The sequence below is a fragment of the Glandiceps talaboti genome, chromosome 20 (genome assembly GCF_964340395.1).
Source record: "Glandiceps talaboti chromosome 20, keGlaTala1.1, whole genome shotgun sequence".
Taxonomy (NCBI): domain Eukaryota; kingdom Metazoa; phylum Hemichordata; class Enteropneusta; family Spengelidae; genus Glandiceps; species Glandiceps talaboti.
In genome coordinates this window covers 19,658,829-19,686,303 of record NC_135568.1, presented here as the reverse complement: position 1 = coordinate 19,686,303, position 27,475 = coordinate 19,658,829, and the positions used below count along the sequence as shown (strand labels likewise).

Sequence of the window (27,475 nt, the reverse complement as noted above, 5' to 3'; positions counted from 1 at the left end):
CTGAATTTGGTAAATTTACATAATGCCTTCGATCTTGTAGGAAAGCTCAAAAAGAAAGTTGAAGTTTTAGTGTGAATGAAATGGTGATATGACGGTTTGAATTTATCTGAGTGAAGTTTTCAGCATAGACCTGTTTAACCAGTCTGTTAATAAGAAACCAATCACGTGGATAGATAATGATAACAGCATGTAGTTTCTAAACTACCCAAGACGTACTCTCCACGTCAGGAAATGGCCATGGAGAACATGAAACTGTTTATATGTTTTCCATACATTGGGTCATATTCAAATTTTACAGGTCACACTGCACTAAGAGGTTTAGCTGATAATTACAAGCCAGAACTGTGACCGCATGTTGTGTTCTACAACTTCAAAGCAATAACCAAATATTTGCTAACAATAGGCCCATGCCAATCTTGTTTCTATTCACATAACAAATGTAGACTGTGTGGCTAATAACATGCCTCTGTGCCTAAAAGAAAATGTGTATTTTTCGCCACAAATGAAGATTGTGGCTATTAGTTTTAAAATCCTAGCGCTAACTCTGCATGGTCATGGTTGCTAACAATTGGGTAGTTGCTATTGGCATAGTCATGGTTGCTAACAATTTGGTAGTTGCTATTGGCATGGTCATGGTTGCTAACAATTTGGTAGTTGCTATTGGCATAGTCATGGTTGCTAACAATTTGGTAGTTGCTATTGGCATGGTCGTGGTTGCTAACAATTTGGTAGTTGCTATTGGCATGGTCATGGTTGCTAACAATTTGGTAGTTGCTATTGGCATAGTCATGGTTGCTAACAATTTGGTAGTTGCCATAGGCATGGTCTTGATTGCTAACAATTTGGTAGTTGCTATTGGCATAGTCATGGTTGCTAACAATTTGGTAGTTGCTATTGGCATGGTCTTGGTTGCTAACAATTTGGTAGTTGCTATTGGCATAGTCATGGTTGCTAACAATTTGGTAGTTGCTATTGGCATAGTCATGGTTGCTAACAATTTGGTAGTTGCTATTGGCATAGTCATGGTTGCTAACAATTTGGTAGTTGCTATTGGCATGGTCTTGGTTGCTAACAATTTGTTAGTTGCTATTGGCATGGTCATGGTTGCTAACAATTTGGTAGTTGCTATTGGCATAGTCATGGTTGCTAACAATTTGGTAGTTGCTATTGGCATGGTCTTGGTTGCTAACAATTTGGTAGTTGCTATTGGCATAGTCATGGTTGCTAACAATTTGGTAGTTGCTATTGGCATGGTCATGGTTGCTAACAATTTGTTAGTTGCTATTGGCATGGTCTTGGTTGCTAACAATTTGGTAGTTGCTATTGGCATGGTCATGGTTGCTAACAATTTGGTAGTTGCTATTGGCATGGTCATGGTTGCTAACAATTTGGTAGTTGCTATTGGCATGGTCATGGTTGCTAACAATTTGGTAGTTGCTATTGGCATAGTCATGGTTGCTAACAATTTGGTAGTTGCTATTGGCATAGTCATGGTTGCTAACAATTTGGTAGTTGCTATTGGCATGGTCATGGTTGCTAACAATTTGGTAGTTGCTATTGGCATAGTCATGGTTGCTAACAATTTGGTAGTTGCTATTGGCATGGTCTTGGTTGCTAACAATTTGGTAGTTGCTATTGGCATAGTCATGGTTGCTAACAATTTGGTAGTTGCTGACCATTCAGTTTACTACAGTTGCTGACCATTCAGTTTACCACAGTTGCTGACCATTCAGTTTACTAAAGTGGCTGACCATTCAGTTTACTAAAGTGGCTGACTATTCAGTTTACTACAGTTGCTGACCATTCAGTTTACTACAGTTGCTGACCATTCAGTTTACTAAAGTGGCTGACCATTCAGTTTACTACAGTTGCTGACCATTCAGTTTACTACAGTTGCTGACCATTCAGTTTACTACAGTTGCTGACCATTCAGTTTACTAAAGTGGCTGACCATTCAGTTTACTAAAGTTGCTGACCATTCAGTTTACTACAGTTGCTGACCATTCAGTTTACTACAGTGGCTGACCATTGAAGGTGAAATATTGTGCTGCCTGACAACAAATGTAATGTATATTTGATCATCACAGAAATAAATAATTTGATGAAATTTGTTACCCACTGACTTAGACGAAATTTGTTACTCACTGACTTAGATGAAATAAGTTCCTCCTCACGCTGCTGGAGATGAAAAAGCTTCATTGGTGAAGCCATGGAGGAAATATTTAATGAACATGACAATGACATACGGAAGTGATGACATGAAATATGGTGACAAAAATGGATATACATATAGGACCCATATTATTGACTAAAGGTGAGAATGTACAATTCATTAAGAACAGAACAAGATGATTAATAAAGGCACTTTCATTGACCAAAATAAAGTTGAATAAATTTCATATTCAAACTTTATTTGGTCAAATCAGCTTTAGCCTATAGGCATTCATGCTGGGAATAATTAGCATTATCATATATGGTGTAATAACAATACATTAACTTATACAGCAATTAACCAATATCGCAAGTTATGTTTTAAAAGCTCACATTTGACAATTAACATCTTTGCTAGAAGTAATGTAGCAAAACTAATATACAGGTACATCTAAAAGTGCTCATTATAAAGTCAATTTATATTCATATCATATCAATACTTATATAAATACTAAATTCAAACCTCATGCCCCAGCTCCAGCTTTGTACTTATATAAATACCCATGGCCAATGCCAATCCCTAATACCAATCCCATGCCAAACCCTCATGCCAATCCTATGTCAAACTCTAAGACCAATCCCATGCTGAACCCTAATACCAATCCCATGTCAAACCCTAAGACAAATCCCATGTCAAACCCTAAGACCAATCCCATGCCAAACCCTAAGACCAATCTCATGTCAAACCCTAAGACCCAACCCATGCCAAACCCTAATACCAATCCCATGTCAAACCTAAGACCAATCCCATGCCAAACCCTAATACCCAACCCATGCCAATCCCTAATACCAATCCCTAATACCCAACCCATGCCAAACCCTAATATCTATCCCATGCCAAACCCTAATACAATCCCATGTCAATCCCTAATACCAATCCCATGCCAAACCTTAATACCCAACCCATGCCAAACCCTAATACCCAACCCATGACAAACCCTAATACCAATCCCATGTCAATCCCTAATACCAATCCCATGCCAAACCCTAATACAATCCCATGCCAAACCCTAATACCAATCCCATGCCAAACCCTAATATCAAACCCATGCCAATCCCTAATACCAATCCCATGTCAAACCCTAATACCCAACCCATGTCAATCCCTAATACCAATCCCATGTCAAACCCTAATACAATCCCATGCCAAACCCTAATACCAATCCCATGCCAAACCCTAATACCAATCCCATGCCAAACCCTAATACCCAACCCATGCCAATCCCTAATACCAATCCCATGCCAAACCCTAATACCCAACCCATGTCAATCCCTAATACCAATCCCATGTCAAACCCTAATATCAATCCCATGTCAATCCCTAATACCAATCCCATGCCAAACCCTAATACCAATCCCATGTCAATCCCTAATACCAATCCCATGCCAAACCCTAATACAATCCCATGCCAAACCCTAATACCAATCCCATGCCAAACCCTAATACCCAACCCATGCCAATCCCTAATACCAATCCCATGCCAATCCCTAATATCAATCCCATGTCAATCCCTAATACCAATCCCATGTCAATCCCTAATACCAATCCCATGTCAATCCCTAATATCAATCCCATGCCAAACCCTAATACCAATCCCATGCCAAACCTTAATACCCAACCCATGCCAAACCCTAATACCCAACCCATGCCAATCCCTAATACCAATCCCATGCCAATCCCTAATACCAATCCCATGCCAAACCCTAATACCCAACCCATGCCAAACCCTAATACCAATCCCATGTCAAACCCTAATACCAATCCCATGCCAAACCCTAATACCAATCCCATGTCAAACCCTAAGACCAATCCCATGCCAAACCCTAATACCAATCCCATGCCAAACCCTAATACCAATCCCATGTCAAACCCTAATACCAATCCCATGCCAAACCCTAATACCAATCCCATGCCAAACCCTAATACCAATCCCATGTCAAACCCTAATACCAATCCCATGCCAAACCCTAATACCCAACCCATGCAAACAGGCAAAATGTGCACTTGTTTATCACAAAACATGGCTCTCATTTTGTAATGCAGATTAAGGTTATGAAATTAAGTGACATGCATATACCTCAAATAGTAAAAACTGAGACATCATTAAAATATCATTATAACTTGAAATATTTTCTTCAAAAAGCTATGAAGATAAACCAAATTTTATCTGACCTTGAAAAAGACTTTCAAGGTCAAAGTCAGGGTCTTAAAAGAAAGCTAATATTTGATAATATAGGTGTAGACACTTGAATGGAGTCACTACATATTATACCTCTAAAGTTATGCATATTGTGAAATTTAACAACAAATATGGCAGCTGCCATTTGGCCATATTTGATTCGGTCGTAAAACAAAGTGGCATGCCTATCTCATCACATAGTTACCTTTCTGCCATGTTTGGTTGAAATCAGTTACAATCTGATTAAAATCCGATGTGGTGTACACATCGCAATTTCTTTTTGGCTGTTACATTTACTGTCATTTGTTCATTTGTGAGCGCTCGTCACATACATCTGTCACAATACCATAGGTTTTCCAGAACCCATTGTAGGTTTTCTCATACTTACAAATATTACACTTGCTAACTGATGTAAAAGCCAAAAATACTGCCAATGGCGTTGTCGCACAACTATACAGTTTTAAAAATGTTTATCCATATACTAACTAGTCCATGCTAAGAATATATTGTAGGTGTTCATTTGCTGAATGACTATCCAGTTGCCTATCCAACCATGTTGCTATCTTTGCAATATACGTGATCATTTGGCTGTTGCTATGGGTGTGGTCTTGTTGCTAGATATATTTGCATACATTTTAAAATGTTTATTCATTTGTCTATTAAACCTCTTGTTATCTTTGCAATATATGTGATCATTTGGCTGTTGCTATGGGCGTAGTCTTGTTGCTAGGCATATTTGAATACATTGTTTGAATGTTTATTCATTTATCTTTCAATTCCTGTTATCTTTGCAATATACATGATTTTTTGGCTGTTGCTATGGGCGTGGTCTTGTTGCTAGGCAAATTTACACACATTTTGTGAATGTTTATTCAATTGTCTATTAATCCTTGTTATCTTCGCAATATCTGTGATCATTTGGCTGTTGCTATGGGCATGGCTTTGTTGCTAGGTACATTTGCATATTTTTGAATGTTTATTCATTTGTCTTTCTATTCCTGTTATCTTTGCAATATACGAGATTATTTGGCTGTTGCTATGGGCGTGGTCTTGTTGCTAGGCAAATTTACATACATTTTTTTAATGTTTATTCAATTGTCTAAGAATCCGTTCTCTTTGTGAAATACACCACCATTTGGCTGTTGCCATGGGCGTGGCCATGGTTGCTAGGTATTTGCATACATTTTTTTGAATGTTTACTCACTTGCCTACCAGACGATGTTGTTATTTGACCAAAATATACTGCCATTTGGTTGTTGCTAAGGGCGTGGTCATGGTTGCAAGGGCAAATTCTGTCAAAATGTTTTGAAGGAAATCTGCAGAATAACACTTTCAGAAACTTCTCACCAAGTTTCACTCATTGACCAAGTACTTTTTGAGATATGAGTTTTTGACCAAAAATGAACATTTTCACACCTAATTTGCATATCACTCATAGAATCATTCCAACAGTAATGTGCAAATTACGGCTAAAAATTTGTCTTTTTGGTTAACAATCTATAATTCCAAAACTACTGAGCAGATTGGGCTGAAATTTAATGGGAATGTATCTAGGGATGTATGGACGAAGAAGTATTAAGCATTCTATAGTATGCTTAATATTTCTTTGTCCATACATCCCTAGATGCATTCCCATTAAATTTCAGCCCAATCTGCTCAGTAGTTTTGGAATTATAGATTTTTAACCAAAAAGACACATTTTTAGCCCTAATATGCATATTACTGTTGGAATCATCATGTCACGAACAAATCTTACTTTACACCCTCTTAAGAATGTGCTAAAAACTATGTCAAACCCTAAAACACTATGTCAAACCCTAAAACACTATGTCAAACCCTAAAACACTGACTATGTCAAACCCTAAAACACTGACTATGTCAAACCCTAAAACACTATGTCACACCCTAAAACACTGACTATGTCAAACCCTAAAACACTGACTATGTCAAACCCTAAAACACTATGTCAAACCCTAAAACACTATGTCAAACCCTAAAACACTGACTATGTCAAACCCTAAAACATTGACTATGTCAAACCCTAAAACACTGACTATGTCACACCCTAAAACACTGACTATGTCAAACCCTAAAACACTATGTCAAACCCTAAAACACTGACTATGTCACACCCTAAAACACTGACTATGTCAAACCCTAAAACACTGACTATGTCAAACCCTAAAACATTGACTATGTCAAACCCTAAAACACTATGTCACACCCTAAAACATTGACTATGTCAAACCCTAAAACACTGACTATGTCAAACCCTAAAACACTGACTATGTCAAACCCTAAAACACTGACTATGTCAAACCCTAAAACACTGACTATGTCAAACCCTAAAACATTGACTATGTCAAACCCTAAAACACTATGTCAAACCCTAAAACATTGACTATGTCAAACCCTAAAACACTATGTCAAACCCTAAAACACTGACTATGTCAAACCCTAAAACACTGACTATGTCAAACCCTAAAACACTATGTCAAACCCTAAAACATTGACTATGTCAAACCCTAAAACACTGACTATGTCAAACCCTAAAACATTGACTATGTCAAACCCTAAAACACTGACTATGTCAAACCCTAAAACACTGACTATGTCAAACCCTAAAACACTATGTCAAACCCTAAAAAACTATGTCAAACCCTAAAACACTATGTCAAACCCTAAAACACTGACTATGTCAAACCCTAAAACACTATGTCAAACCCTAAAAACTATGTCAAACCCTAAAACACTGACTATGTCAAACCCTAAAACACTGACTATGTCAAACCCTAAAACATTGACTATGTCAAACCCTAAAACACTGACTGTCACACCCTAAAACACTGACTATGTCAAACCCTAAAACACTATGTCAAACCCTAAAACACTGACTATGTCAAACCCTAAAACACTGACTATGTCAAACCCTAAAACATTGACTATGTCAAACCCTAAAACACTGACTATGTCACACCCTAAAACACTGACTATGTCAAACCCTAAAACACTATGTCAAACCCTAAAACACTGACTATGTCACACCATAAAACACTGACCATGTCAAACCCTAAAACACTGACTATGTCAAACCCTAAAACATTGACTATGTCAAACCCTAAAACACTGTCACACCCTAAAACATTGACTATGTCAAACCCTAAAACACTGACTATGTCAAACCCTAAAACACTGACTATGTCAAACCCTAAAACACTGACTATGTCAAACCCTAAAACATTGACTATGTCAAACCCTAAAACACTATGTCAAACCCTAAAACATTGACTATGTCAAACCCTAAAACACTATGTCAAACCCTAAAACACTGACTATGTCAAACCCTAAAACACTGACTATGTCAAACCCTAAAACACTGACTATGTCAAACCCTAAAACATTGACTATGTCAAACCCTAAAACACTGACTATGTCAAACCCTAAAACATTGACTATGTCAAACCCTAAAACACTGACTATGTCAAACCCTAAAACACTGACTATGTCAAACCCTAAAACACTATGTCAAACCCTAAAAAACTATGTCAAACCCTAAAACACTATGTCAAACCCTAAAACACTGACTATGTCAAACCCTAAAACACTATGTCAAACCCTAAAAACTATGTCAAACCCTAAAACACTGACTATGTCAAACCCTAAAACACTGACTATGTCAAACCCTAAAACATTGACTATGTCAAACCCTAAAACACTGACTATGTCACACCCTAAAACACTGACTATGTCAAACCCTAAAACACTATGTCAAACCCTAAAACACTGACTATGTCAAACCCTAAAACATTGACTATGTCAAACCCTAAAACACTGACTATGTCAAACCCTAAAACACTGACTATGTCAAACCCTAAAACACTGACTATGTCACACCCTAAAACACTGACTATGTCAAACCCTAAAACACTGACTATGTCAAACCCTAAAACATTGACTATGTCAAACCCTAAAACACTATGTCAAACCCTAAAATACTATGTCACACCCTAAAACATTGACTATGTCAAACCCTAAAACACTGACTATGTCAAACCCTAAAACACTGACTACGTCAAACCCTAAAACATTGACTATGTCAAACCCTAAAACATCCTTAAAACCTGTCCCATGCCAAATTTTTAGCCAATATCAAGGTCAGACTACACTTAATAGATACAGACTTGAGAAACAGTAATGCTGATACAAGCCCATTACCATAGCAACAGATTAGACAGAGAATTATTGATGGAAACCAACTAAATTACTCTAAAGAGAATATAGTTTAGTCTTGCATTGAAAATAGCAGTCACTGCACAATCATTTATATGTGACACTGAAGATAGTGTATTATAAGCAGTCACTTCACAATCATTTATATTGACACTGAAGATAGTGTATTATAAGCAGTCACTTCACAATCATTTATATTGACACTGAAGATAGTGTATTATAAGCAGTCACTTCACAATCATTTATATTGACACTGAAGATAGCGAATTATAAGCATGCAGTCACTTAACAATCATGTGTCACTGAAGATAGCAAATCATAAGCAGGCACTTCACGATCATTTATATTTAACATGTTTATTATGCATGCATGTATACACAAATACACAGGCATTATTTAAGCAATAAACCACCCCCTGGGGATGGTATACCAAGAGGTTTTGACAAAATATATGCACGAGCGATAGCGAGTGCATATACTGAGTTCACTGGTCAAAACCGAGTGGTATACCTTCCCCAAGGAGTGGTTTATTGCTATTATATTATACCAGTATATTGAAAATATTGGAAACAAGATAAGAACTTATGTTTTCTAGTTTCATATGCGTCCCCTGTGGCTAATTTGCATAACAATAACACTGCTTTCAAGACAGCTGATCCAGGCCTAGCAACCATGACATGAATGTTGTGCAGCGACTGGATTTATTTTATCTGCTAGTCGTTCCTAGGGATAATCTGTACATTGACCGGCTCATTAAAAGTGTACAATGATGAATAAACAACCTGTTTGACTCAAAGTATAAACTTGAAGTGGTTTATTGAATACAGCATGCTTCGTGCCTGGTCGACATTACGACTCGGTGGAGTGACATGGTGGCAGGTTGATATTTACAATTTATATCACTGGAAGTTACGTCAGTAGATTTTTGGGTTTGAGGTTTTCCCTCTCGGATTGATGACTGATACTCTAGGACAGGATCCCAGACAAATTTTTGTTTAGATTAATGGGTAGTTGGTCAGTGTAAGCTTTTACACTAGCTTCATTTTTATGACAGGACAGGACAACTCACTTGTTTCCACTCCAGCCAAGGCTAGACGGTACTACTACTAGTACTAGAACCGATCGTGTGCATGCCTTGACCTTAGTAGGTGATGATTTGTACAAATACGCGATAACTTGGCTGCTTTTGAAATTTTCATCGTAATTTCCTATAAAATATTGTCTCATTGAGAAAATCCTCCTCTGACAATTCAGAGAGTTCACTATATCAGTATTGCGGCGGCCAACTACAATGCTTGCGTCGAACAACAGTGAACATCAAATTTGGACTGTGCATTATTGCACATTTTAGACGTGCTAGTTCGATGTCTAGACCAATCAGATCTCTCAATTTGTGCCATCAATATACTGGTATAATATACTACTGCATATATAATATATACTTATTTTAATAGTTCAAAGCAAGTGTCAGTATTTGAATTGGTTCACTCACTTGTATTTTTAACTTTGCCATTTCAGCCTCGTTGACAGCATTCTTATATTGGGCTTCTTTTAACTTTAACCTGAGTGTATGGATGTCATCTTCTGATGGTGAGGCTAGTGTGTCACTTTCACTACCACTACTTTCATCAAGTTCAAATGTTTCTTGTACCAGCTGTTCATCATCAGATGAATCCGAATCCGAATGACTGTCTTCTCCTCTCTCACCAGACTGCAAAGCCATCCAAAATTTCTTTTCATTAAGATAACAAAATAATCATAACTTGTAATATATGACTACAATGACTGCTTACAGATTTTCTTCTTTGGTTCCTTCCTAACTTTTAGCAATTTAAAATTTGATTGTCACCAATTGTTAGCATGTAAAGTTTGCTTATCACTTATTCTTGGTATATGAAATTTGATCATTTCAAATAAATCCTGCCTATAATTAACATAGACCATAACTTATGTATACAGTCTGATTTCCATGGTGAAATAGCTTTGGAAAATGCAGAGCACTATATAACTATATTGTTGTAGATAAGTTTGCAAGATGAATTACATGACATGTTTTTTACCTGCATATCATCTCTGTGGTGTGGAGGATCATGTTCTTGCTTTAGTGATTGTTGTATAAGCCTTGCCACTTCACTGCTACCATCCTGTTCTTTTTCCCTGCCAATCAAAAACCTGTGTATACACACATACTACAGTTACTACACATACCTGTGTATACACACATACTACAGTTACTACACATACCAAATATTTAAAACTGTTTAGACAAATCTTATATTTCACGTAAAATGAGACTGTGTTTTTCACGTCATCATTTCAATAGATGACTTTGACTATAATTCTAAATGTTATTTCATTGTGTCAGTGACATCATTTCAATTAAAATGTGATGCACTGTACTTTGCCAACTGACTCATCACAAAATGAATTTTATCTTGAATGGCACAATGTTGGTTATTTTGTTCATTCTTGGCTTGGTAGTGACAAGCGCCCTCTATAGTAGGGTGTTAGAGAGATATATGACTAAGAACTTCAACAAGATCAGACAACTCTTTACACTCTTCAGAAATACTGCAGCACTACCTTTGGCAATTCCTATACTTGCACAATGTATATTTCTTTAAGCTCTTGTCTGCCAGGGTAGTATGCTGGGTACAGTCAAGGGGTGATTTGTTTCAAGGCTAGTTTGGGACATGGTGTTGTTAGTTACATGTCTGCATACCTGACCCTGCCACTGGTGTTTTTTAAGACTTGGGCTGCATAGCTTTGTGTTACACCTACAAGACTCTTGCCATCTACTTCTATGATTTGATCATTGACCTCAATCCTGTAAGCAAACAATTAGTATCATCTATTAGTATACTGCTAGGGCAAAACAGTGATATGGCAAGCCATTGCTAGTGCAATACAGTGATATGGTGGTAGCCATTGCTAGGGCAAAACAGTGATACAGCAGCCATTGCTAGGGCAATACAGTGATCTGGCAGCCATCGCTAAGGCAATAGGGCAGCTATTGCTAGGGCAATACAGTGATCTGGCAGCCATTAATTGCTAGGGCAATACAGTGATCTGGCAGCCATTGCTAGGGCAATACAGTGATCTGGCAGCCATTGCTAAGGCAATAGGGCAGCCATCGCTAGGGCAATACAGTGATCTGGCAGCCATTGCTAGGGCAATACAGTGATCTGGCAGCCATTGCTAAGGCAATAGGGCAGCCATCGCTAGGGCAATATTAATACAGTGATCTGGCAGCCATTGCTAAGGCAATAGGGCAGCTATTGCTAGGGAAATATAGTGATCTGGCAGCCATTGCTAAGGCAATAGGGCAGCCATCACTAGGGCAATACAGTGATCTGGCAGCCATTGCTAGGGCAATAGGGCAGCCATCGCTAGGGCAATACAGTGATCTGGCAGCCATTGCTAAGGCAATAGGGCAGCTATTGCAAGGGCAATACAGTGATCTGGCAGTCATTGCTAGGGCAATACAGTGATACAGGAGTCCCATTTTTTGGCTAGGACAAGAAGCCAACTATTCCAAGAGTGACACTCCTATATAAAGTCCAATTACTAACCATGGCAAGAGTGATATGGTATATTGTGATATCCATTGTATTTACTGTATTTTGTTGATAGTTAACTACATTCTTTCATAGCTTTACCTATCAATTTTCTAGATTGTAACCGAAATGCGTCACAATATATGTGAGAAGAAGTTCTCAGCAAAAGAGAAAACTATTGTTCGAATGCAAATTAAACTTTTGAAAATAAAGGATTTTGCTATGGCGTATCATTTGACTAATGATTTGCTGAAAACATGCATGCATAGGGGTATAGACATTTAAATGAAGTCTGTGTATTTAACTTGAATGAACAAAGAAAAATTTTGGTCATTTCATTTTTAAAATGTTTGTCAAGGTCAAAAGGTCAAGTGTCATTAGAAAGTTTACTATAATGTGGGGATAGACATTTGTATGGTGTCCATATGTATCAAATGTTTGGAGACAACAGACAACATTATGCTTTAATCACTGGGCACCATTGCGGCAATATAGGTCAAGGTTGCAAAAATAAAGTGATGTCCATATACCTCACATAGTCAAACCAAATATCATCATCACTTGAAATGTTGGATTCAAAAAAGGTATGAAGATAACCAAAATATGGCTATTTGACCTTGAAGAAGACTTTCAAAGTCAAAGTTCAAGGACTTATAAGAGAGCTCACATTTGATTAAATGGGTGTAAGCATGTGAATGGAGTTCCTATGTGTCATACCTCCAAAGTTACAAAGCATATTTTGAAATTTAACAACAAATATGACTGCCATTTATTTATTTATTTATTTATTTATTTTCTGCATCCCTTTTATATCAGGGGCTCACTAAAAACATTAGGAGCAGCATTTACATAGAATCAAATACATACAAATTTTTTTTTAAATATATGCCATTCTGCCATATGTGATTCAGTCACAAAGTCCTGCATATGTCTCAAATAGTATGTTTCCTTTGTGCTAGGTTTGGTTGAAACCAGTTGGTACATGCCAGAGATATGAGGGTGAATGCACGCATGCGGACAGATTGATGGACACATGGACGGATGCACAGACAGAACCCAAGGTATAAGCTGCCTCCAGGTGGTGCCCACTGCAGCTAGGGGGCTAAAAATGCACTTGTGTATCTGACAATTGTGTTAGATCAAGGCTTCATTAAAAGCTCATCTTGTATAATACAAGTATAGACAATAAAATGAGGTTTCTAGCTATTCAGTGTTCGTTCCAAGTTTTTGAGATTGAGCAACTTAAGGAGAAGGGAAAAAAATGGAAGGTGTAACATAGCGACAGTGCTTGCGTGGCCGACAAGAATGGTCTGGAAGTAGTGTATCCTCCTCCACTAAGCAAAATCATTTGTTTATTTGGAATATTAAGGTCGTAGTTTTTACCTGCTCTTGGATGCTGAACAGAGAGAGATCATAATACTCTATGACAACATTTCATTTAATTATTTCATTCTACTTTGTTTGAATATATTTTCTGCAGGAAGTTGCAATCAATATTTACAGATCACTGAATGATTTCAGTGATTTCAGATCAGCTTCACATCTGTCTATTTGTGTTAAGCTGAACAAATCAGCCCAAAACTGAAATAAACAGTTATGTACAATTATTGCAGTTAATTTACTCGCAGTTACAGGGCCGCTAACATCGTCATAAATGAAATGTTTGCCAACCAATTTTAGCCATGAGGATAGAAACTGACCATTACCAGCACTAATGTGTTCTTTTGGTACTACTACTAGGTTCAGTCAAAATACGCGCACAGCAGCCATGTTGTATCATCATGTGACATGGTAATGCATAGAATTATATATCAAGTATAATGATGTACGTTGTACATATGTCAGATCGTACTTGGCATGCATGCGGTACAGGTGTCTACACATAGATAGTGTGTTGCCAAAAGTAGCAAAATGTTTACAAACATAAGTTTCACTCGCATCAAACTCAATATGGAAGTAAAATCAGTCACGCAATCTTGCATTGATTATGTTTCATTCTTAATGCTTGGATATGATGTTGTGCAAGTAGCATGCAAATAAGCCTTCGTGGGAACACTGTACCTATTAAGATTGCAGAGTTGGTCAACACTGTACCTAGTAAGATTCCAGAGTTGGTCAACACTGTACATATATTAAGATTCCAGAGTTGGTCAACACTGTACCTAGTAAGATTCCAGAGTTGGTCAACACTGTACATATATTAAGATTCCAGAGTTGGTCAACACTGTACCTAGTAAGATTCCAGAGTTGGTCAACACTGTACTTATTAAGATTCCAGAGTTGGTCAACACTGTACCTATTAAGATTCCAGAGTTGGTCAACACTGTACATATATTAAGATTCCAGAGTTGGTCAACACTGTACCTAGTAAGATTCCAGAGTTGGTCAACACTGTACTTATTAAGATTCCAGAGTTGGTCAACACTGTACCTAGTAAGATTCCAGAGTTGGTCAACACTGTACCTATTAAGATTCCAGAGTTGGTCAACACTGTACATATATTAAGATTCCAGAGTTGGTCAACACTGTACTTATTACGATTCCAGAGTTGGTCAACACTGTACCTAGTAAGATTCCAGAGTTGGTCAACACTGTACATATATTAAGATTCCAGAGTTGGTCAACACTGTACTTATTACGATTCCAGAGCCAGAGTTGCTCTACAAAACAGTGGACACCATTTGGGTATTATCACAAAGGTTGACAATCAAAGTGATGTGCATATACAGGCTATATTATGACATTTGTGCCATGTTTGGTTGAGATTGGCTCATGCAAGCATGATGTGTACATAATTGTATACTTTACACATAAGCTATTTCACCTGAAAATAGAGGGAATGGTGACTGTTGGGGACTAAAAATAAGGTATCTATCTATTAAGTGCCAGAGTTAGTGGGCAAAATGTAAATATTAATGATCAATATGGCCACCATTGAGCCATTATTGTAAAGGTCACAAAACAAAATGATGCACAGAGGTTTAAGTCAGCCTGTGTATGTCAGAGGTTGAAGTCAGCCTGTGTATGTCAGAGGTTGAAGTCAGCCTGTGTATGTCAGTGGTTGAAGTCAGCCTGTGTATGTCAGAGGTTGAAGTCAGCCTGTGTATGTCAGTGGTTGAAGTCAGCCAGTGTATGTCAGAGGTTGAAGTCAGCCTGTGTATGTCAGAGGTTGAAGTCAGCCTGTGTATGTCAGTGGTTGAAGTCAGCCTGTGTATGTCAGAGGTTGAAGTCAGCCTGTGTATGTCAGAGGTTGAAGTCAGCCTGTGTATGTCAGTGGTTGAAGTCAGCCTGTGTATGTCAGAGGTTGAAGTCAGCCTGTGTATGTCAGAGGTTGAAGTCAGCCTGTGTATGTCAGTGGTTGAAGTCAGCCTGTGTATGTCAGAGGTTGAAGTCAGCCTGTGTATGTCAGTGGTTGAAGTCAGCCTGTGTATGTCAGAGGTTGAAGTCAGCCTGTGTATGTCAGAGGTTGAAGTCAGCCTGTGTATGTCAGAGGTTGAAGTCAGCCTGTGTATGTCAGTGGTTGAAGTCAGCCAGTGTATGTCAGAGGTTGAAGTCAGCCCGTGTATGTCAGTGGTTGAAGTCAGCCCGTGTATGTCAGAGGTTGAAGTCAGCCTGTGTATGTCAGAGGTTGAAGTCAGCCTGTGTATGTCAGTGGTTGAAGTCAGCCTGTGTATGTCAGTGGTTGAAGTCAGCCAGTGTATGTCAGAGGTTGAAGTCAGCCCGTGTATGTCAGTGGTTGAAGTCAGCCCGTGTATGTCAGAGGTTGAAGTCAGCCTGTGTATGTCAGAGGTTGAAGTCAGCCTGTGTATGTCAGAGGTTGAAGTCAGCCTGTGTATGTCAGTGGTTGAAGTCAGCCTGTGTATGTCAGTGGTTGAAGTCAGCCAGTGTATGTCAGAGGTTGAAGTCAGCCTGTGTATGTCAGTGGTTGAAGTCAGCCTGTGTATGTCAGTGGTTGAAGTCAGCCAGTGTATGTCAGAGGTTGAAGTCAGCCCGTGTATGTCAGTGGTTGAAGTCAGCCTGTGTATGTCAGTGGTTGAAGTCAGCCTGTGTATGTCAGAGGTTGAAGTCAGCCTGTGTATGTCAGAGGTTGAAGTCAGCCTGTGTGTGTCAGAGGTTGAAGTCAGCCTGTGTGTGTCAGAGGTTTAAAGTCAGCCTGTGTATGTCAGAGGTTGAAGTCAGCCTGTGTATGTCAGAGGTTGAAGTCAGCCTGTGTATGTCAGAGGTTGAAGTCAGCCTGTGTATGTCAGAGGTTGAAGTCAGCCTGTGTATGTCAGAGGTTGAAGTCAGCCTGTGTATGTCAGAGGTTGAAGTCAGCCCGTGTATGTCAGAGGTTGAAGTCAGCCCGTGTATGTAAGAGGTTGAAGTCAGCCCGTGTATGTCAGAGGTTGAAGTCAGCCCGTGTATGTCAGAGGTGTACATGTACATTTACACTTTGAACAATTTGGGTTATTTGACCTTTATATATAATAAACATAGATGTCAAGGTTAACCCCTCCATCCTCAGAAATTGGTATCTACAGACATCCCTCCACCCTCCCCCCCCACAGGCATTGGTTGCAATCTGAAATTGGTATCTACAGACATCCCTCCACCCTCCCCCCACAGGCATTGGTTGCAATCAGAAATTGGTATCTACAAACATCCCTCCACCCTCCCCCCACAGGCATTGGTTGCAATCAGAAATTGGTATCTACAAACATCCCTCCACCCTCCCCCCACAGGCATTGGTTGCAATCAGAAATTGGTATCTACAAACATCCCTCCACCCTCCCCCCACAGGCATTGGTTGCAATCAGAAATTGGTATCTACAAACATCCCTCCACCCTCCCCCCACAGGCATTGGTTGCAATCAGAAATTGGTATCTACAAACATCCCTCCACCCTCCCCCCACAGGCATTGGTTGCAATCAGAAATTGGTATCTACAAACATCCCTCCACCCTCCCCCCACAGGCATTGGTTGCAATCAGAAATTGGTATCTACAAACATCCCTCCACCCTCCCCCCACAGGCATTGGTTGCAATCAGAAATTGGTATCTACAAACATCCCTCCACCCTCCCCCCACAGGCATTGGTTGCAATCAGAAATTGGTATCTACAAACATCCCTCCACCCTCCCCCCACAGGCATTGGTTGCAATCAGAAATTGGTATCTACAGACATCCCTCCATCCTCTGAAATTGGTACCTACAGATACCCCCCCCCCCACACACACACACACATTTTACCTATCAACCTATAATCTATACATGCCATTTATCAATCTATAGTAAAGTCCTTACCGTCCATCCTTCTGTGCAGCTCCATTTTCAGTGATAGTTTTGATAAATATTCCTAGTTTTTCTAGACCAGCATCGGCACCCACACCCATACCAATAATACTTAAACCAAGGCCTTCCTTACCTGAAATACAAACACTTTCATTATTACATGTGCGGTAATTAAACAAAATTGTGATTTCTTCATTTTTAAAGGTGATTCAAAATGCCCATCATAAAACAACCTTGAAAAATGTTCTTTATATTTCTCTTAACCAGTACATGCAAAGCTAACAATTCAAAATTGCATGATAAGTGAGAAAAACACAGTTAAAACTGGTGATCAGTGGCGACCTGAACAGTCATGAATTTACATCTATACTTGCTATCATTCTCCCTTTGGGGATTACGACATCATAGAGGGTACCATTTTAATGTCAATGAGTAGAGTAAGTATAGTAAGTAATGGTAGACAGTAGTAATACTGACTTTGATACTCGCCACAATTTATCTGAGAGTGATGAACTTTCTTTTAATGATGGCTTTACCATGTTGGATAGATTGATTTGGCTTTTTATGTAGGTGTGGTGTCCTACAATATTAGCAACAGTCAGCACAGTTTATAAATTATTTAGTAGTCAGCACAGTTTATAAATTATTTAGTAGTCAGCACAGTTTATAAATTATTTAGTAGTCAGCACAGTTTATAAATTATTTAGTAGTCAGCACAGTTTATAAATTATTTAGTAGTCAGCACAGTTTATAAATTATTTAGTACAGTCAGCACAGTTTATAAATTATTTAGTACAGTCAGCACAGTTTATAAATTATATAGTACAGTCAGCACAGTTTATAAATTATTTAGTACAGTCAGCACAGTTTATAAATTATTTAGTAGTCAGCACAGTTTATAAATTATTTAGTAGTCAGCACAGTTTATAAATTATTTAGTAGTCAGCACAGTTTATAAATTATTTAGTAGTCAGCACAGTTTATAAATTATTTAGTAGTCAGCACAGTTTATAAATTATTTAGTAGTCAGCACAGTTTATAAATTATTTAGTAGTCAGCACAGTTTATAAATTATTTAGTAGTCAGCACAGTTTATAAATTATTTAGTACAGTCAGCACAGTTTATAAATTATTTAGTACAGTCAGCACAGTTTATAAATTATATAGTACAGTCAGCACAGTTTATAAATTATTTAGTACAGTCAGCACAGTTTATAAATTATTTAGTAGTCAGCACAGTTTATAAATTATTTAGTAGTCAGCACAGTTTATAAATTATTTAGTACAGTCAGCACAGTTTATAAATTATTTAGTACAGTCAGCACAGTTTATAAATTATATAGTACAGTCAGCACAGTTTATAAATTATTTAGTACAGTCAGCACAGTTTATAAATTATATAGTACAGTCAGCACAGTTTATAAATTATTTAGTACAGTCAGCACAGTTTATAAATTATTTAGTACAGTCAGCACAGTTTATAAATTATTTAGTACAGTCAGCACAGGTTATAAATTATTTAGTACAGTCAGCACAGTTTATAAATTATATAGTACAGTCAGCACAGTTTATAAATTATTTAGTACAGTCAGCACAGTTTATAAATTATTTAGTACAGTCAGCACAGTTTATAAATTATTTAGGACAGTCAGCACAGTTTATAAATTATTTAGTACAGTCAGCACAGTTTATAAATTATTTAGTACAGTCAGCACAGTTTATAAATTATTTAGTACAGTCAGCACAGTTTATAAATTATTTAGTACAGTCAGCACAGGTTATAAATTATTTAGTACAGTCAGCACAGTTTATAAATTATATAGTACAGTCAGCACAGGTTATAAATTATTTAGTACAGTCAGCACAGTTTATAAATTATATAGTACAGTCAGCACAGTTTATAAATTATTTAGTAGTCAGCACAGTTTATAAATTATTTAGTACTGTCAGCACAGTTTATAAATTATATAGTACAGTCAGCACAGTTTATAAATTATTTAGTACAGTCAGCACAGGTTATAAATTATATAGTACAGTCAGCACAGTTTATAAATTATTTAGTACAGTCAGCACAGTTTATAAATTATTTAGTACGGTCAGCACAGTTTATAAATTATATAGTACAGTCAGCACAGTTTATAAATTATTTAGTACAGTCAGCACAGTTTATAAATTGTATAGTACAGTCAGCACAGTTTATAAATTATTTAGTACAGTCAGCACAGTTTATAAATTATTTAGTACGGTCAGCACAGTTTATAAATTATTTAGTACAGTCAGCACAGTTTATAAATTATTTAGTACAGTCAGCACAGGTTATAAATTATTTAGTACAGTCAGCACAGTTTATAAATTATATAGTACAGTCAGCACAGTTTATAAATTATTTAGTACAGTCAGCACAGTTTATAAATTATATAGTACAGTCAGCACAGGTTATAAATTATTTAGTACAGTCAGCACAGTTTATAAATTATATAGTACAGTCAGCACAGTTTATAAATTATTTAGTAGTCAGCACAGTTTATAAATTATTTAGTACTGTCAGCACAGTTTATAAATTATATAGTACAGTCAGCACAGTTTATAAATTATTTAGTACAGTCAGCACAGGTTATAAATTATATAGTACAGTCAGCACAGTTTATAAATTATTTAGTACAGTCAGCACAGTTTATAAATTATTTAGTATGGTCAGCACAGTTTATAAATTATATAGTACAGTCAGCACAGTTTATAAATTATTTAGTACAGTCAGCACAGTTTATAAATTGTATAGTACAGTCAGCACAGTTTATAAATTATTTAGTACAGTCAGCACAGTTTATAAATTATTTAGTACGGTCAGCACAGTTTATAAATTATTTAGTACAGTCAGCACAGTTTATAAATTATATAGTACAGTCAGCACAGTTTATAAATTATATAGTACAGTCAGCACAGTTTATAAATTATATAGTACAGTCAGCACAGTTTATAAATTATTTAGTACAGTCAGCACAGTTTATAAATTATTTAGTACAGTCAGCACAGTTTATAAATTATTTAGTACGGTCAGCACAGTTTATAAATTATTTAGTACAGTCAGCACAGTTTATAAATTATATAGTCCTGTTAGCAGTCACAGCATTAAACTGAGTGCTCATAGTTTGTGCCTACATAACACCATTTCACATCTGTATGTTCTAACCAGATCACAGTCGCCCAAATATTTCAGGCAAAACAACATACACTGGAAAATATCATTTTGAATAAGAAACTTTGTACTGTTTACTTAATATTTCCTTATCCAAATCATGTGCATACAAATGTATATCTCAATTGTAAAAAGCTGTCCAACTGATTTCAACTGACCTTTCTCAAGTTCCACAGGGAAGACATCCATTCTATCGACACGTTTCTCCAGTTCATATTCAGCAGATGCAGCAACTGGATCAACATCATCATTACGTCTATCATAATCTTCAATTGCATATGTTGAATAGACCTGCAATCAAGTCATCAAAATTTAATAAATATGTTTACATTTATACAATTAACCTTCAATCGAACACATAGTCCCCAACTTGTGTATTTTATGGCTAACTTATTGTGCAATTCTGAATGGTGTCTCTCTATGCAAAGCTTCATATATACATACTGTAAACTGAGATATTTTTGCAACAACAAATTTGAGTGATTTTACAGTCTTCAGCTTGTTCTCAAAGACTAATTTTCACTAATTACCAGACTGGTACATTGTGTTCATGTACAAGAAGGCATTATCTTCTGAATACATACATTAAACTATTGAACCTTATCAGTTCAGTTGTGCTAAAAATCATTAATTATGCAAATTATTCTATAAAAAAGCTTTAAGCTAAATAAACAAACCTTATGGGACATATGCACTTTGTCAGGTTAACGTATGTATTCAGAAGATAAGAGATGAATTACTTGGACATTTTATTTAGTTTACAGTCACAGTTACTTAAATTTGATAATCATTCTCTATTTAAGTACATTTTTTCATTTGTAGATGATACTACAGCAAGTGTCACAGCTAAATATCTCAGTGATATACTCAATATTTTCAAGACATTGTAAACATCAGTGTTTCATTTAGTATATTTTCTTGCCAATGTCACTTCTTGTGTACACGGCTAAATAAAATAAAATAAAATAAAATATGTATCAAATTATATTGAAATTGAAATATGTATTCCAAACATATAGCCTAATCACTAAACTCATTAATTATGCAAATGCAAATGCCTAATTAATGTTCATTTGATATTTACCAAAGTCTAATCAGTTCTTTCCATTACCATATTGAAGATGTGTAGCTAGTTTCATGAGAATCAATGCAGTAGTTTTTGAGATATCGTGTCCACAGACAGACAGACAGACAGAGACAGACAGACAGACAGACAGACAGACAGACAGACACACACACACACACACACACACAAGCATAACATAACATCCCCTTACGGGAGGTAAAAACACTGTGAATGGCCATGACCTTAACTCAATTCTCTTCTATTAATCACTTCTTATTGAATTAAGAAAAAATATGAATGGAAATAAATATTGCAAAAGAGAGTGATCAGATTGAATGTACTTGACAGAATGAGTTGTGACTATGCATTCACAATGGCTATATATACTAACAAAGACACATACCATTAACACACTGCATTCACAATTAATGTTTGCTAAGAAAACACTTCTTTCTGCTCAAAAATTGCCTTTTCTTCATTTGCAAATTTAACAATAAGGCAATGGAAGCTTGAATAATATTGAATCTTTTGTGTTATAGAGTAAAATGTGTATGAACTGACTGTTTAATGTAGCATGAATTATTAAGTATTCTAGACATCATAAAGTATAGACGCATGTATTAGTATATGTCTTTGCAATCACATTTATTGATTGAGTCTTTCTCAATTGAACAATACTGTACATGAAATTAAAATGTCCTTTTCACTGTAACTGTTCCAGTGTAGTTGTAAAACCTATATACCTATACCTATATTACATATACCTAGTATATACCTATAATACCCATATACCTATAATACCTATATACCCATAATACCCATACTATATACCTATATACCTATATACCTATAATACCTATATACCTATAATACCTATAATACCTATATACCTATATAACCTACCGGGTATATACCTATATACCCATAATACCTATATACTTTTACCTATATTACATATACCCATATAACCTATATATCTATAATACCTATAATACTTATATACCTATAATACCTATATACCTATGTAACCTATATGCCTATATACCTATAATACCTATACCTATATTACATATACCCATATAACCTATAATACCCATACACCTATAATACCTATAATACCCATACACCTATAATACCTATATACCTATAATACCCATACACCTATAATACCTATAATACCCATACACCTATAATACCCATACACCTATAATACCTATAATACCCATATACCTATAATACCCATACACCTATAATACCTATAATACCCATATACCTATAATACCCATACACCTATAATACCTATAATACCCATATACCTATAATACCCATACACCTATAATACCCATACACCTATAATACCTATAATACCCATATACCTATAATACCCATACACCTATAATACCTATATACCTATAATACCCATACTATATACCTATAATACCCATACATGCACCTATAATACCCATACACCTATATACCTATAATACCCATATACCTATATACCTATAATACCCATACACCTATAATACCTATATACCTATAATACCTATATACCTATAATACCTATATACCTATAACACCTATATACCTATAATACCTATATACCTATAATGCACGAGTCAATGTAATGCCCGAGGGACCCCCACCTCAGGCGATATGGGAGAAATGTGGGGGATTAGACCGTGTTTGCCATGAAACAATGCCCGAGGGGGTGGGGCAATTTCCTCATATTGACCTCCCTAGTCATTTTCACGGACGTAAAAGAGTAGTTGTGTGTCAGTCAGAATATTTGAATCCCCCACCCATTATGGTGGGGGAAATGTTGGGAGTTTTACTTGTTTTATATAGGTGGTGATTTTCCAGAATGTCTTGCCCCAGGGGGTGGGGCATTTGTCAAATTTTATAAGACTAATTTCCAAATCCCCCACTATGCCCCGAGGTGGGGTGGGTTGACATTGACCAGTGCATAATACCCATATACCAATAATACCTATATGCACATATACCTATATACCTATAATACCTACCAATAATACCTAAATACCTATATATCTAGATACCTATAATACCATATAATGTCATGTAGTAGGTGGGTGTGTTTAATACTGAGGTTGTCATGTAATGGGTGTATCACATCACTGAGGTTGTCATGTAATAGGTGTGTTGTGTCACTGAAGTTGTCATGTAGTAGGTGTGTTGTGTCACTGAAGTTGTCATGTAGTAGGTGTGTTGTGTCACTAAAGTTGTCATGTAATGGGTGTGTTGTGTCACTGAAGTTGTCATGTAATGGGTGTGTTGTGTCACTGAAGTTGTCATGTAGTAGGTGTGTTGTGTCACTAAAGTTGTCATGTAATGGGTGTGTTGTGTCACTGAAGTTGTCATGTAATGGGTGTGTTGTGTCACTGAAGTTGTCATGTAATGGGTGTGTTTGTCACTGAGGTTGTCATGTAGTAGGTGTGTTGTGTCACTGAGGTTGTCATGTAATGGGTGTGTTGTGTCATTGAGGTTGTCATGTAGTGGGTGTGTTGTGTCATTGAGGTTGTTATAGGGGTGGGAGTGGATGTGGGTGGTTAAAGACTGCATAATGTTTTGATTAACTTGGGGACCAGGGGTATATGTTCTGAAAACACCATTTTACAGCATGAAGGGAAGGTACAATGTTTTATTTGTTTACTATCATATAAAGTGTTTTCATTCAGAGTGTCTCATATTAATAAGAAATTATAATACAGCATTTGATTGACATTTAATGAAAGAGAAATTGATGAACAATAGATTAAAGTCACATGTTGTAGACACCAACAACTACACAGTCTGAAATTTAAGTCACTGAGGTTATTTAAATTTGAATGTTGACATTTCAATATCTGGGGACATTTTAGGTGTAACACAAAGATGGGATTACTGACACTAACAATAATCAGATATAGAAATAATGTTGAAATATTCAGAGAAATGGATTCAGAAACTTAAAGTATTTAATATTTACTATATTTATTTCTACATCTTACAGCAAATTTGGCATTGGGTAATATTGAGTCCAAATTGACTTTCATTTTATTCAACTGATTAAACTGAATGGTTATGCATTGATGAAGAACTCACAATGAAATATTGATTAGTTTTACTAAAGAGGGGAGCCTAGGGACAAGTAGTTGAAATATGGTATAAATTAATCTATATCATGTACATAATCTTTAGCATCAACGTTGAATATTAACAGTAATTGTTCATTTGTTTGTTTGTTTGTACTTTCCATGACATCACATCAAACGGATTGACAATCTTATGATCTATATGTAATGTTGTGTTGAAGTGTACATTTTGACTTCAACAGACATATCCTAGCTCAAGGAACATAGGGTATGTGAACATACTGAAACACATCAATACTTCACAATTCATCTTTGATGTGTCATTGCCAAGGATATCAGCTCTGAACTATACCCTCCTTCATAGTGTCAGGGACCTTGCCATCAAAGTGTCACATTAGTACGGATATCAATGCCCAATTGTCTTTGGAAACACATTGCCACAAGGATGGCACCAAATCGTTTTGGCTTCACACTGTCAAGGACATAATTGCCAAATCATCTTTGGCAACACATTGAAACAAGGATGTTGACACCAAATCGTCTTGGACTTCCGTTTTGCTAAGGGTATTGACACCAAACTGTCTCTGCCGCATCACATTGCCAAGAGCACTGGAAACAAATCGCCTTTGACCTCACACTGTCAAGGACATTGCAACCATTCTGCCTAAAATAGCATCATTCTTGAAAACTGTACTAATGATTCAAATTCTACACTGAATCAGTAGCTGAATTCAAAGTTAACTCATTTATCAATAACAACACCAAAAACTATATCCAAATAATACTAGTAAGCATACCTCCTCCACATATGGATTAAAATGTACTCTTCTCCTTCGTAAGGCAAGCGGTGATGCAACCACAAATCCAGTTGTCATAAACATTGTCCAAGAGACAATGATTTGCTATCACATACAACATACTAGAATGACATGGTTTGTTTCATGTTTTAGTTGAAGAATTCCACACACAACTCATCATTTTAGCCCAGTACAGCATACACAGTCTAATCCATGGGCTTTTACCATCACAGGATCATACCATTTGTAAGTAGGATAGTAACATACATTTTGTGAGGGGACGTATCATTTTGGATGATGCTGAATAGAATGTACTATTTTCCAATGGGGAACAATATTGGAGAAGGTACCATTTATGAATGGTGAAAGCTAAATGTACCATTAACATGACATGCAACAGTATGGAAGGAACCATTCTCAGAGAGAAGACAACTGCTGATAGCTGTCACTACTGTCATGTAGGGTACACAATAGTGTGGAAGCATCCATCTTAAATTGGGGACAACACTGACAGTAACATGTGACATTTCAAAAGGTCACATCAATATACTATTATAGTGAATATTTACATGTACACTGTACAGTGAACAATAGTAGAATATTAGTATTGCAGCTTGTATTTCACACATTGTACAGTATTGGTTTCATTGGTTCTGCATCACTGGATACATTTGTATACGTGATAAAATGTACTATACATGTACTGTACCTGGTAATAAGTACAGTGTACTAGTGATATACCTGGTAATATGTACAGTGTACTAGTGATATACCTGGTAATATGTAGAGTGTACTAGTGATGTACCTGGTAATATGTACAGTGTACTAGTGATGTACCTGGTAATATGTACAGTGTAATAGTGATATACCTGGTAATATGTAGAGTGTACTAGTGATTTACCTGGTAATATGTACAGTGTACTAGTGATGTACCTGGTAATATGTACAGTGTAATAGTGATATACCTGGTAATATGTACAGTGTACTAGTGATGTACCTGGTAATATGTACAGTGTACTAGTGATGTACCTGGTAATATGTACAGTGTACTAGTGATATACCTGGTAATATGTACAGTCTACTAGTGATGTACCTGGTAATATGTACAGTGTAATAGTGATATACCTGGTAATATGTAGAGTGTACTAGTGATTTACCTGGTAATATGTACAGTGTACTAGTGATGTACCTGGTAATATGTACAGTGTACTAGTGATTTACCTGGTAATATGTACAGTGTACTAGTGATGTACCTGGTAATATGTACAGTCTACTAGTGATGTACCTGGTAATATGTACAGTGTACTAGTGATGTACCTAGTAATATGTACAGTGTACTAGTGATATACCTAGTAATATGTAAAGTGTACTAGTGATGTACCTGGTAATATGTACAGTGTACTAGTGATGTACCTGGTAATATGTACAGTGTACTAGTGATATACCTGGTAATAAGTACAGTGTACTAGTGATGTACCTAGTAATATGTACAGTGTACTAGTGATGTACCTAGTAATATGTACAGTGTACTAGTGATATACCTGGTAATATGTACAGTGTACTAGTGATATACCTGGTAATATGAACTAGTGATATACCTGGTAATATGTACTAGTGATGTACCTGGTAATATGTACTATGGTAATGTACCTGGTAATATGTACTATGGTAATGTACCTGGTAATATGTACTATGGTAATGTACCTGGTAATATGTACTATGGTAATGTACTTGGTAATATGTACTATGGTAATGTACTTGGTAATATGTACTATGGTAATGTACCTGGTAATACATACATGTACTATAGTAATGTACCTGGTAATATGTACTATGGTAATGTACCTGGTAATATGTACTATAGTAATGTAC

The 27,475-nt window shown here is 36.5% G+C and overlaps 1 protein-coding gene across 9 annotated transcripts in view; it reads right to left on the bottom strand.

Moving 5' to 3' along the window:
- Positions 1-27,475, bottom strand: part of LOC144450903 (uncharacterized) — a 140,870-nt gene that overhangs the window by 47,227 nt on the left and 66,168 nt on the right. For 7 of the 9 annotated variants that reach the window (XR_013482268.1, XM_078141657.1, XM_078141656.1 and 4 more), the window contains exons 3-7: positions 20,804-20,936; positions 17,462-17,582; positions 11,344-11,448; positions 10,682-10,793; positions 10,114-10,353 (exon numbers count right to left, since the gene is read on the bottom strand). Coding sequence is in view for 8 of the 9 variants with exons in the window: in XM_078141657.1 (XP_077997783.1) it covers positions 10,114-10,353; positions 10,682-10,793; positions 11,344-11,448; positions 17,462-17,582; positions 20,804-20,936 (711 nt within the window). In the remaining variant the exon portion in view is untranslated. The remainder of the gene's footprint in view (positions 1-10,113; positions 10,354-10,681; positions 10,794-11,343; positions 11,449-17,461; positions 17,583-20,803; positions 20,937-27,475) is intronic. The other 2 variants (XM_078141659.1, XM_078141660.1) reach the window with 2 other exon arrangements.